This window comes from Pleurodeles waltl, chromosome 1_2 (assembly GCF_031143425.1).
Source record: "Pleurodeles waltl isolate 20211129_DDA chromosome 1_2, aPleWal1.hap1.20221129, whole genome shotgun sequence".
Lineage (NCBI taxonomy): Eukaryota > Metazoa > Chordata > Amphibia > Caudata > Salamandridae > Pleurodeles > Pleurodeles waltl.
Genome location: NC_090437.1, coordinates 509,293,436 through 509,307,601, shown reverse-complemented (window position 1 = coordinate 509,307,601; position 14,166 = coordinate 509,293,436). Strand labels below are relative to the sequence as shown.

At 45.0% G+C, this 14,166-nt stretch overlaps 1 protein-coding gene across 2 annotated transcripts; it reads left to right on the top strand.

The window, feature by feature from the left end:
- Positions 1–534: 534 nt before the first annotated feature.
- Positions 535–12,260, top strand: TIFA (TRAF interacting protein with forkhead associated domain). 2 transcript variants are annotated; one of them, XM_069241552.1, is made up of 2 exons: positions 535–667; positions 9,610–12,260. In XM_069241552.1, the coding sequence occupies exon 2, from the start codon at positions 9,630–9,632 to the stop codon at positions 10,206–10,208; it is 579 nt and encodes a 192-aa protein (XP_069097653.1). In that variant the 5' UTR covers positions 535–667; positions 9,610–9,629; the 3' UTR covers positions 10,209–12,260. The 2 variants fall into 2 exon arrangements, with proteins under 2 accessions (XP_069097653.1, XP_069097644.1); XM_069241543.1 differs by having other exon boundaries at positions 641–1,197.
- Positions 12,261–14,166: the final 1,906 nt, after the last annotated feature.

The window sequence follows — 14,166 nt, the reverse complement described above, 5'->3', positions numbered from 1 at the left end:
TTCCCACATGCATAGTGCCCTGGGAAGTGATAATGGAAAACTGCGCACCCTATTGCAGCTTCGAAGGTGTTATGAATGATTGAAATGTATACATTCGTCCATCCCACCATCTGTTGACTCGTCCTCATATTTATCTACCCACGCATCCACGCCCACGAACTCTTCAATTATTGCACACACAACACTTGAACTTATAAAATGGCCAGACCTGTTGACTTTTCCAATGCCTTATTTAAATCTCTCGTTCTTACCTAAATATATCGAACCTATCTAGCCCACATTTATTGCCTGTCGCCATCTAGTCTCAGTGCATTTCACAAGATGAGCACGAGCCGTTTCCGAAATATAAACGCAACCTCTGCCGCTCAGCGAACTTAACTCATCGCTTCAGGCGTTAGTACGTAGTCCTGCGACTGATGCAAGAGTATGTTTTTGAAACCGAAATTGCTCCTTGCAGGAACGAAACTCTAGTTGGGGGAGGGGGGCTGTCGAAGGATCCTCCTTCAGTCTGTGTAGTGCACCAAGGAGAAGGAGGAGCCGAGGGTGGGCATCGATGTGTCTGGGAGGAGCTCTCCCGGAGACACACTGCTGACTCCACACAGCAGCCGGATATATCCTGTGGCAGCAGCACAACGGTGACAGAAGAGTCAAAGGCACACGAGGCGAGGTAAGAGGCTGGTGCTACCTACCAGCTGGACCCCGTGGCATGTTTTGAGGTGGGGTGGTGGCGGCTTCGTTAAAACTCTCCCGGCGGTGGCGCCGGTTTGTCTTCTGGGAGCACTGCTTAAGTTACACTGAGCCCCACTTGAAGCCGCCCTGCACGGGAGGTGTCTGCCTGGGAATTTCCCGGACCGACGACACCGGGTTGGGGGTGCTGGAGAGGGTGTATGCACTCATAGCTTTTCTGCAATTCGATGGGGCGGGGCAGCGTGAGCGGGAATTCCAGATCTGACGACACTCCGAGGAGTCCCAGAGCTAACAGCTGCCCAGAGTACGCGGCTCACTCGGGCTCTGTTTATCTAACTGCGGACTCGCCAGGGAGGCAGCCAGACTGGAAGCGTCGCAGACAGTGCAGCGGGATATCCGCAGACGTTATCAGCCGGCTGACACTACTTAAACAGCACATTCAAGATTAGCCGCCTCGAATCACAGAAAGGGGGACTGTTATGCACACAGGTCCAGTGCCAAAAATGCCGGGTGAGTGACCTTTCGAAATCAGTAGGTGTGCCAGCTCACGATTGAAGGTTGTAAGTTCCCTAGAGTGTCTTGAAAAGATGACTGAAATGAACCTGTCAATAATGCGCCGGTTTATCCCAGATTTCTGTGTGCTGGCAATTTTAATAAAGCATTTTTTTGCAGTTTTGAATAGCACGAGCTCCACCTGAAGGTACTCGATCGCTGTACATGAGTATCTATCAGTTACATTAGACATTCGCCTCTTCTCTTTTGTAACCATGTGCCTGGCTGTACTTTCTTCCATAACGAGCATGCTTTATAGCGACCCCGCTTTTTCTCCAGTCACAGTGCCAGTTTTCATGTACCTCAGTGCCCCATGTGTGTCTGATGTACAACGTTCCTTTGAATGCTTGCTGGTTCCTCACCCTTTCTTCCTTTCTCTGTGATGTCGCCCCATTCCGAGATCCTGTCCTAAACTGTAATCACTGGGGCATGACAACCAACCATGACGGTATTGCCAGATTGACCATATGTGCGATGCTTTACCTTTCCCAGTTCCATATCCCCTTTTTTGCTTCAAGGGGGTATTAACCTATCACCTGGTTTTCTTCAGTGCTTGCTGTACCTAAATTATAGCCACCTCCTTTTAGTAATGTGGGTAAGTATGCTGACAGCGCTTGCTTCACAAGACATTCTGACCCTCAACATATACGACTGAGCTTCACGCAAACATCCAACCCATAGCGCTGCTACCCCTAGCCCTTAAGGCGCGCGCGCTGGAGATCACAACAATACACTGCATGCGACATAATAAGACACCTGGGACACCAATTGTGGGTATAATATGTCGCAAGTTTATTGATTACACAGGTTGGGTTAGCTTACGGGCGATCCCGGTGTCGGAGATGAGTTCGTTAAAGCTGGCCGACACCCATCCTGAGAAAGCTAGAGCTGTTCCGTCTGGTGTTCTTTGCACCAGCGTACTTAGAATCTTACAGCTCTTTCTTTTATCGTGGTTTACCACTTTCCTCTTATATTTATATGTCATGCTCCTGACAAGTCAGAGCGAGACCCAGGCCAGTCTCCGCAGTTGCTCAGGATTCCAACTGTCCCTTGCGGGATTAAGGAGCGCCGTCGCGTCATCCCAGGCCCCGCCGTAAAGGCTCCCAGCGGCCTGAGGAATTGCTTTAGCCTCCAGGAATAACCCTCTGGAGGTATTTTAATCATTTTAACGCTTTAGGATCGCCCAGTAACTCTGCTTTGCGACTCCTTGATTCATCTGTAAAGAAAGCCATGTTAATAAGTCCCTACATGACCATGCCTATTCTCTTCTTCTAACGGATCCAGACCTGGTTTGTCCGTGTTGGTGGGAGGAAAACACTGTGCGTCTAAGAGGCCCCAGACCCCCAGGGTCACCCCTTTTGAGACCTCCCGGCCTCACTCCTCCCTTCCAACACCTCGGGGGCCATAAACTAGGGTGGACCACCCTCTCTAGCTATGGTGGCCCCTTACGACCATCCGCCTTCCTGGCAGGGGAGCCACGCTAATGTGCTGTCCCCTTTATTGTCGCACTTTGCGCGACGTGGCCAGCTGTAGTTCTTGTATGTTATGCAGCTGCTTACCATGGCATTTGCAACATGACATAAGAGCTCTGAGAATAGCCTTGCTTAATATGCTAGGATTCTCTTACAGTATGGTTTGAATACTAGCAAGTCCCTTATTGTGCCTCCTTTCTGTAGATCAGTGGTCTTCAAACATTTTAATGCCGAGCCCCACCAACTGAAAAAAATAATCATCGCCCCCCCCCCCCCCAACATTTTTCACATTTATTCAGTTAAATTGGCAGGGTTTAAATATGTCTAGGCAAAAACAACAAGTGATGGACGGAATGCTGAACATTGTCAAACACTCACCCCCAGTCATAGATCTGGGTTTAATCCATCGTTCTTTTGCTCACCATGCCACCCCAGTTTGGACCCAGCCATATGCAAATCAGTCTTGACCCTGTTCCTCATGGGAACAGTCCAGACCGAACTGCCAAGCCAGGTCCTCACTGGACCGGAAACAAGCATCCTGGGACCGGTTTCGGGGTTTCACCCCTCATCAGCCAGGCTAGCTTGAATCCAGTGGCATGGGAAGCACGGGACCCACGAGGTTCCATGAGGAACAGGGTCAAGACTGATTTGCATGTGGCTGGGTCCAAACTGGGGTGGCATGGTGAGCAAAAGAACGATGGATTAAACCCAGATCTATGACTGGGGGTGAGTGTTTGACAATGTTCAGCATTCCGTCCATCACTTGTTGTTTTTGCTTTGTCGCCCTAAGTGGGAAGGGTATGCCCAGACGTGGGTCACATGCTTCCCATGCCACTGGATTCAAGCTAGCCTGGCTGATGAGGGGTGAAACCCCGAAACCGGTCCCAGGATGCTTGTTTCCGGTCCAGTGAGGACCTGGCTTGGCAGTTCGGTCTGGACTGTTCCCATGAGCAACAGGGTCAAGACTGATTTGCATGCGGCTGGGTCCAAACTGGGGTGGCATGGTGAGCAAAAGAACAATGGATTGAACCCAGATCTATGACTGGGGGTGAGTGTTTGACAATGTTCAGCATTCCGTCCATCACTTGTTGTTTTTGCTTTGTCGCCCTAAGTGGGAAGGGTATGCCCAGACGTGGGTCCCGTGCTTCCCATGCCACTGGATTCAAGCTAGCCTGGCTGATGAGGGGTGAAACCCCGAAACCGGTCCCAGGATGCTTGTTTCCGGTCCAGTGAGGACCTGGCTTGGCAGTTCGGTCTGGACTGTTCCCATGAGGAACAGGGTCAAGACTGATTTGCATGTGGCGGGGTCCAAACTGGGGTGGCATGGTGAGCAAAAGAACAATGGATTGAACCCAGATCTATGACTGGGGGTGAGTGTTTGACAATGTTCAGCATTCCGTCCATCACTTGTTGTTTTTGCTTTGTCGCCCTAAGTGGAAAGGGTATGCCCAGACGTGTGTCCCGTGCTTCCCATGCCACTGGATTCAAGCTAGCCTGGCTGATGAGGGGTGAAACCTCGAAACCGGTCCCAGGATGCTTGTTTCAGGTCCAGTGAGGACCTGGCTTGGCAGTTCGGTCTGGACTGTTCCCATGAGGAACAGGGTCAAGACTGATTTGGATGTGGCTGGGTCCAAACGGGTGGCATGGTGAGCAAAAGAACGATGGATTAAACCCAGATCTATGACTGGGGGTGAGTGTTTGACAATGTTCAGCATTCCGTCCATCACTTGTTGTTTTTGCTTTGTCGCCCTAAGTGGGAAGGATATGCCCAGACGTGGGTACCGTGCTTCCCATGCCACTGGATTCAAGCTAGCCTGGCTGATGAGGGGTGAAACCCCGAAACCGGTCCCAGGATGCTTGTTTCCGGTCCAGTGAGGACCTGGCTTGTCAATTCGGTCTGGACTGTTCCCTTGAGGAACAGGGTCAAGACTGATTTGCATGCGGCTGGGTCCAAACTGGGGTGGCATGGTGAGCAAAAGAACGATGGATTAAACCCAGATCTATGACTGGGGGTGAGTGTTTGACAATGTTCAGCATTCCGTCCATCACTTGTTGTTTTTGCTTTGTCGCCCTAAGTGGGAAGGGTATGCCCAGACGTGGGTCCCGTGCTTCCCATGCCACTGGATTCAAGCTAGCCTGGCTGATGAGGGGTGAAACCCCGAAACCGGTCCCAGGATGCTTGTTTCCGGTCCAGTGAGGACCTGGCTTGGCAGTTCGGTCTTGACTGTTCCCATGAGGAACAGGGTCAAGACTGATTTGCATGTGGCTGGGTCCAAACTGGGGTGGCATGGTGAGCAAAAGAACGAAGGATTAAACCCAGATCTATGACTGGGGGTGAGTGTTTGACAATGTTCAGCATTCCGTCCATCACTTGTTGTTTTTGCTTTAAATATGTCTAGACTTATTGAAACATGGTGTCACAGTTTTATTAAAGCAATCAAATACATGATGCCAAACATACTATTCTCCTCAGACAGGCCTTACCGCCATGTAAAAGTATCCACAGTGTGATTATTACAAGTGGGGGTAGAGTATTTGGAGCCCTTTCCCTTTTGACACGTACTCCCAGATTGGATATAAATTACAAAACATGTTAGTGATGGCCCATTACAGAGGGGTTTACTGCTGCTCAAGTTTTTACAGCTTAAAACAAAGCCCAGTTATCAGCAGAATGCTTCTTTTGGCCAAAGCCTGGCACCCCCCGGGATCACTTGAAGCCCCCAGTTTGAAGACTGCTGCTGTAGATCTACATACTAGGGCTGGAGGTAGCAGTAAGAAATATTTCAGGGTTAGAATGTCCTTTTGAGCCCCTGCAAATCTACTAACTTGCATGATTTAGAGTTTTCGCAAGCTCTTCTTTAATCTTTTTCCATACTGAGAAAGGTTGAAAATTTACACCTGACAAGATCAGAAGTAAAACTTCCAAAGTTCGGAAAAAAGTGTTTGGAAGGAAAGTGAACTTGTAAATGCTCAACAGATTTTCACATGAACAAATGTACACATTTATATTTGTTCATGCTAAAATGCAATTCATAAATAATTTCTAGGAGTCCGTTTTTTTCCTGGCCTAGTTCTGTGAATTCATTAAAGCCATAAAACTGCATTAATGCATGTACATATACCATGTGTGCACTTTTGTGACTAACTTTAAGAATTGGGTCCTTAACTATGTCTGGCATTAACAAACACTTTTTGTTTTTATTAAATTCTCTCTGTCCATGGGTTGGCGTCACTTTGAGTGACACCAGTCTGCTCTTTCACAAGGAGCATATCAGGACACAAAGTAGTTTTGTTCTGTGCCAGGGACTACTGTAGCAATGTGTGTGTTTTGAAACCAAAAAATGTTTTTGCTTTTTGGCAATGTTTGTTATAATGTTGAGGGCCTGGTGTCTCCCACAAAAATAACATTTTACAAAAAACATATCAAAATAAGACACACATTGAGAAAACAAAAAGGCTTACCATCAATGGCAAGCCTATTAACTTTGCCAATGCCTGTTTATTTTCATGTTTCCCATAATCTTGTTGAAACTGGTTGCACTGATTTTCCATTAGTTGTATTTTTAAATAAAAACTAGCATCCATTAACACTTTTTGCTAGAAACGATATCTAAAATTTCACAGTAGTTTAGCAAAGCGTATTGTTTTCCTTGTTGCATTTTTTTGTGAACAATTTATTTTGAAGGCAAAGAATCATCAACCTTGCTTCCAGGCCTCTGCATGTATTTGCATCTACTCAGAGAGCATGTTGGGAACATTATTCATAGCCTCATATTGGTAAACTTTGCAAACATGTACACATTTTTTTGCTGGAACCACTGTCAATAGTGCAGTCTGAGCTTACAATTCCTTAGAGCGCTGAGCCTAATATTAAAGGTTTTGGATTAATGAACCATAAATACAAGCGCAAACAGCATTAACATGGACACAAATTTTAACTGCAGTGTTCTTTCCTGATCCATAATTTACTATTGTGAACTGGAAGTCAAAGGTTCTTTGCTGCAGGGGGTTGGGTCTTTTTGTCCCAAGGACAAAATAAACATGAAACCTTGACCCCCAAACAATATGTCCCGTGGGGCTGGGTCAAAATTCAAAGCTACAACTCTGAGCTAATGCAGGGAGAAACTGAACCTGCTTGGCCTTTTACTGGCCATGGAATCTATTCGCTTGGAGCAGCACATTGCACTGCCTTCTCATCAACTTTTGCCCTAAAGGAGATGCCTATTTCCTCAACTATTTCTTTAAGTGTGTCTTACTGAAAAAGGCATAGCACAGCAGTGGCTTTACGAGCCTTCCACAGAAGTATCTTGCTGAAGAGGAAAGAGACATCTAGGAGATTTTCTGATTAGTTCTGGACACCTCATCAGGCTTTAACCATATACCATCTTCTCGAAAATCCATGCAGCGAAGAGTTTGCAAACGGACCACACACCTAGAGCACTTCACAGTCCGTTCCAAAGGAACCATGACCCTATGACTGCTGCAGAGTCCACTGCACCTTAGGTGCCACCCTAATATGGCGTTGGCACTTTCACCTGCATTGTGGAACACACGGTATCAGGGACCCAGAGGGAGCCAGAAATAGGTTTGAGTTCACTCCAACAAAATCCATTTCATTAGACGTGTCCAGGGAAGTTGCCAACACAGGCTAGGAGTGGAGAAGTGGCGAAGTCCGGCAGCATGTGACTCCCACCTATAGAAAGATCTTGTGAGGTATTAAACCCCATAGACTCACAGGTTCAAGATATCTGGAAGCACAGTTAAGGGAAATTAGGTATAACTAAAGTGCCAGCAGTATCTTATTTTGCCCTGTGTTCTTTGCTGGGTCCTGTGTCACCTAGGGGGACTAAAATACCCAGTGCAGCGTCGAGTGGCACCGAGCATGCAGGCCTGCTGCAGTACCCCATGTCCTGGGCATATCATCGTGGACTTTGAATAACCACAAGTTCATAGTACAAATTAATGAAACACGAGGGGGTCTCAGGAAGAGTAAACGCTGCTACAAAGAGAGTGAGTGGACCAAAATGAATACTTTTGTAGAACCCGGACACAGGCTCAGTGAGAAGGCCTTATGGGGACGCTTCATTAGGTTTAGACGAGATAAGCACACATACCTGTACTATAGCAAAAGTATTTTTCACGAATTGCCATCTCCTGGCCACCCACAAGCTGGCCACTAACACGCACATGTGGCATGGGAAGTTCGAAAAACCTTTCATTGCTGATTCCCCTTTCTTACTACCCCAATCCCCTCCCCCCCCCCCCCCCCAACACACACACACACACAATCAGTTTAGGCCAAGCAGAATCGTGTCCAATAAAACATATGGCCTAATGGCCTCTCCCCGAAAAACAAGAGTCTGAGAGCACAGCGTATTCGGAGATCGACAGAATCGAAGATCTGAGGTGAGTGGATGGGACTATTCTAAAGCACCCAAGAGAGGGGAACGGTTAAACAAAACGGGGTACGTGAAATTAAGGATCACAAATACGACGCAGACACGCCTTCCTATGCAATTAATGAGATGTCCATAAATTATTTTGTTTTTATTTTTTTACTTGTACCTTTTCAGTGCATTGGTGATGCTTCAGGTTAACCATACAGTTTTTGCTGCACACAAGTGATCAGCTTTTATAAAACATTTCCCGAAGTCAAACGTTTTGAGTGTTTACTTTTTCAAGATGACCACATTTCTGCTGAAATATGCAGTAAAGAAGGCAGTGCTGTGGGCAGCAGGGTGATCTACAGTAATTGCTTTCGCCAGCTGTGTCAAAGTATTTTCGCCTGTGGGTGCTTCCTGAGTTTTTGCTGTGCTTGGGAATTTGTTGCCTGCAAGCACACCCCTGCCACTAGCTTCCGCCTGTCATTTTGCAGAGTAGCAAGAAAAAAGGAGAGAATGCAAAGTCAGACAAAAATCCGCCTCCGGTAACCCTAAAATGACTCGCAAATTCCTTATTGAATGCAGGCGCGACTTACTTTGTTACCCCTTTACTCTTAAATAGTACAGAAACAAGTCTGCTCTGGCTGAGAGCAAGACAGCCGCTTTTTAGCGTCTAAGTGGACCGTGAGGTATCTAGAGGAATGTTTTGACTGCATGGAGGCAGCCATCTTATGTACCCAGTCAGCATGAATACCGTGGTAAGGAGAGGCATCCAACCTGTGTACTTTGGTGGCTGGAAGTATACAGCTTGTGCAGGAGATATTAGTGGCTCACAATTTTAAGCCAGCCTAGAGCAGCCCCTGATCCCAGAACAGGAATGGGCACCTTCTCTAAAATCGTCAAATGCCTTTTGCACACTCCGAGCTAGCCGGATCTTGCCTGGCCACCCAGCTACATAGAGGGGTACTGTGTTGGAGGGACTGCAACCAGAGGCGACTCCTCCGTTCGGCAGGAGCTGCAAAACCTTTGCAAGAAAACAATAATAAACTGTGTTTATTATTGTTTTCTTCTGAAGGGGCGGGGCATTGGAGGTGACTAGCACTGAGCAGGCATTAAAAATGACACAAAGAAATCCTTTCGATTGCTTTGTGCCATTTTTTTCAGTCCCCCCTAATGGGGGGGAACACCCCACTTAGATACATTATGCTTGGCGCAGGCGTAATGTCATGCAAGGGGTTACAAAGTAAACATGTTGTGGTGCTTTGGGCCTTCTAACGCCACATTAGCATAAAAAAATGATGCTAATGTGTCGTTGGGTGGCGCTAGGCCCTCCGGGCCTAGGTTGGGTCACAAATATAACATAATTGTAATTTATTTGCAGACCTAGACCTTGCGTGCGGATGTCCATCCCTGAATGATGGGGAACAATGTCTTTGCCAGGCTATTAGCCGACAACTTAAGTTTTAGATTTATCTAAGGCTTGCAAATAATTTGTACTGTGAATTCTTTACTTTTAGGCCCAGCTCTTCATGACATCATGGCATCCTTTGAAGAAACAGAGACTGAGGAGAAGCTGACCTGCATCCGAATGAAAGTGTACCATCCCTACCATGCAGAAAAGCAAGTCTTTCGATCCATTTCCTTTTTTAGAAATAAGAAGCACAAAACTGATGAGGTGATTACCTTTGGACGAGACATCAAGACCTGCAGTTATGTCCTGTGGGACGCGCGTGCTTCCCGGGTTCAGTTTGCCCTGCAGGTCTTCAGGTACTCCAATAGCTCTGAGATCAGCTTTGAGATTAAGAACATGAGCAGAAAGACCACGCTCTTTGTGGACAATGTGGACCTGAACTATCTGAATAAAAGGGAACTACCAAGCAAGTGTATGATCCGCTTTGGAGATTTTCAATTCTTGGTGGAGCAGGAACCAGGGGATTCTGTGGAATATTTTGATACCTATTTTGAATTAACACCAACATCACCTTTACAGGAGATTCTCATTACCCCTTCGCTGCAGCCCATCCCTGAACAAGGCATTATGACTTATGGCCCAATGTCGAGTTTCCATTTTTCCCGCGCGGAAACTGCGGAGGAAGTAGATGAAAATGAAACTTGAGGGGGCACAAAGAAGGCGATTTTAATCATCAGCGATGAAGTACCCAAACTATTAAAACTGAACAGTACACTAAATTTAATAGAATTACTGTTACTTACCTTTGTGTAGCTAGCACATGCTAGATAACTACTTCTTACTCAGTGTGACTTGTATTTATAATGTTTGGGATGACTGGCTTAGGATGATGTCACAGGAAATGCCTTGTCCTTATTGACCAGATGCCTGCCAATGTGATAGATCATTTTAAAGTTGTTCCTTGCCACGAAGTATGATAAAATCATTTCTTATTTTATCTTTACAGAAATGCCGGTTTCAGACCTATTTTACCACAGGGCCTTTCTTTTTTGGACTCCACCGCAGTGTGCGCTGCGTGTCTGGGATTATGTAGTGACATGACAGCACCATTAAACTGCGTGAACATTTATAGATGTTTATTTTCTAAATAGTGAACTAGGAAGATATTACCAGAGGCATAACAAAATCTGCTGGAAAATAATCAGATCATTCATCCTTAAGAGATTGTGAAAGAACAAAGTTGTAGATCACAAAAATGTATTTTTCCAGCGCAAAACATATTTTAGAAATGCCAATATTCTTCTCATAGCAGAAGCCTTTTCTGAGCTCTCTTTTTAGCCTTTTATTCTGTCTGTTCTTTTGCGCCAGCGGCCCTGTATGCTGTAACAGGTATTGATAAAGCATTGTGACGCACAAAGACCCAATGCAAAGAAAAGGTACATTTCACCTCTCACTCAATCTAATCGTCATTATAAAGTTTTGGTGAATGCAAAGAACAATATTTATATCCTTAGATCTGAATTCAAAAGTATTGCACTCAAGCTCATTGGTTGTTTTCGGTTCTCTGCACTGTTTTTTCTATTGCATAGCGAAATACTACATTTAATTTCACCACTTTCCATGCGTTTATCAAGGAGCCACACATTGACCATCCACATTCTTATGCTCGCTATGTTATGCGTGCCATGTGTGTATATATATATGTGTGTGTTTATATATATATATGCACACACACCAAGTTTTGAGGTCCTTGTGTTTCATTTTCACAGTGAGCAGTTGTCAACTTTGTCAGAAAACCTGTTGACTCCTCTGAACACTCTTGCTCTAAAAACAATGAAAATTGTCTGTGGGGTTGTTTGTCTGGTTTGGCACAGTCCCCTATTGACTGGCTTCACTTCAGTCCTACAGTGATGGAAAGACCATTGTGATTCGAGTTGGTACTCCATTCGGCAGCCATCTGCATGGATAAAACATTCTCATTGTATGCACTTGCTTTGGTGGTCCCAGCTGATTGACCAGCTATTGAAGGGTTATACAGTCAAGATGCAATCGCACCCATGAGTTTAACCGTATCAGATCTGGTTATTTCAGTGTTGGTGGTCCGAGAGATCCTCCCAGGAAGTGTAGTACCTATAATTAGGATGCATGGTTTTTCACTGGCACCCATTGTGCGTGGAGGGGAGAAGTCATAGATTCAAGCCCAAGTTCTGCTCTTTTCCCATTGTTTTTCCAGAACTGCAGACCGAACTTATGGAGACAAGATGTCACTGTACTAGACACCGAGGCGTGAACTAGGAACTCCTATGAGGGTCAGTAGGATCATATAGACACTAAACTCGGTCATACCTAAGCCTGGATCCAGCCTAAAGCTTTCATGGTAACACGATTTTATGGCTTGTGGACCACTTGTGGAAGGGAGCCCTACCCTTTGCGCCTCAACTTGGGCACAACATTTCATTCTACTATAGGTTTATCTGCTAATATGTTAATCTACTTGACACTGACTGAAACATGGATTACGTTTGCTGAGCGTGCATAGGAAGTTCGTTACCATGATGTGAACAAGTGCCTTTTTACAGAGAAAACATATGTAAAACTATTTGCTATATAATAATTCCCATGCCTAATGGGAATATCTATTATTAAGTGTTTATTGAAATGTAATGTGTATATATAAATGAACTTTGTAGCTGATAAAAATACATGTGATATTTTAAATATGTAGCATTTAATAAAAGCGTGCATCTTTTTATAGTATGTATGTTTTTCAACTTTTTAAAATGACTTAAGATTTGAGTAGATCTAAAAACACATACACCAATTCCTGCTTTAACCATACTAAAGTTAAAGTACTTTCTGAAGGTAGTTTATGCATAATTCAACATCGTAGTCCATATTACTTTTTCTGTGCAAAACAGTTGCTGTAGCTTGTTCGGACTAAAAACCTTGTCATATCGCTTTTTTTTCTAGCTTTTTTTTATTTTATTTTTTACTTTAAGCCTTGTCTCACAGCAGCCTAAGCTGCTGGGCAACGTCTAAAAAATATTAACAAAGCTACTATATCTCGCATAGGCAAACCTGTAGTCCATGCCCATGCTTGTTTTTAAAAATCCACTTTAAGCAACCTGGATTTAAAAGAATGCACATCATTATCTGGAAATGAATAATCCAATTAAGGATTTGCTTAGCGTGGTGCGATTTTTGCCTACTGGTTAGAGATTGCAGGTAATTAAAAAATGCTCTGAACACAGAACGTTTTGAGCATCACAGCACAAAATGCACAGTGACCTAAAATCCAAACTTTCTTGTAATTAGCTTGATATTTGCATTTTCAAAATTGACTTTGGGATTATATACAGTTACATCTGCATTTAAACTCGAGACACAAACAATTTATGAAAAATGTTTTTTTTTATTGCTGACATGCCAGTAATTGGGAATACGTATAAAAAGCAGGACGGCAGCACAGAGCCCTAAAAATCACACAAAGGTGGAGATTGACACAGGGAAGTACAGTGAAAAAATAGCATTGACTGGACAAGGAAAACTTGAGCAAAGTCAAAGCGCTGCCAACCTGGTCCATATTCCCAGAGGCGGCTAACTAAGATGTTATGGTCTGTGGTGTCAAAGGTCATTGAATGATAAATCAGAATCGTGACTGGCATTGCTACTGTCCTGGTATCATCAACTAATACCAAGGTGGAGTTGGCTCCAGAGACTTCCTCATACACAGACCTAGATTAGGCTTTTGGCGCAGAGCAGCGCAGCAAGTCACCTTGCTGCACTGCCCAGTGTCAAAGGGAAAGAATAGGAATGTGCAGTTTCTATGTAATAAGGCGCTTTCCTGTCCCTTCTCACTGCACTTGCGCTGTTTTTGCAGCCTAGCGCCAATGCAGGCACCCTTGCATCGTGGCGCAAGTGTGCGTTGCATGCAGGCTTGTTTTTGTTCAGGAAAGGACACCTTAATCCCACACCTGCTCCCGTTTTTTGACTGGAAAACCATACACACATAAAAGGTGCGGGTGATGCTGATGAGAACTGGACTACTAGGCCCTGTTCAGGAAGCGCTAATTAGGTGGATATTCTCCGGGCAAGGAAAGGGTGTGTAGAGTGGCTGTACCTTGGAGGGAGTTCCCTTTACAGACTACATGGTCTCAAACACATTATAGTTTCATGCTTCATCATATGACCACCTAGCCCCACCCACGTAAGATGATACTACCTGGGCGGACTCAACCTCGTTGTTAAAAGAAATGCAGAGTGAGTGCTGAAATTAGATCTAGCTGAATAATACAAGGGATCCAGGTAAAGAATTGGTAAATAATAAAATTATCTTACAAATCACCTATTTTGCTGGGGATTTTTAATGTAGGACTTTTTTTCTAATCAAACTAAGACTTGTGTGGCATCTGCATTCATATAAGCTCTGACACCTCTTTCCATTAAAGCATTAGTCAACAGGCTTGCATAAATCTTGATTAGGTGCGGAGAGACTTCGGAACCCTGAGGCCCTCCATGGCAGATTGACAACTCTTGTGCTGAAAAGGGAGCCAGCATGACTGACTGCCGTTTGCCTAAAAGAGACAAACTACTTGAGGGCAGTTCCCGTTATACCCGTTGCAGCAATATGGTCTAATAAAGGGGTACTGTCCCCCCGTAACCC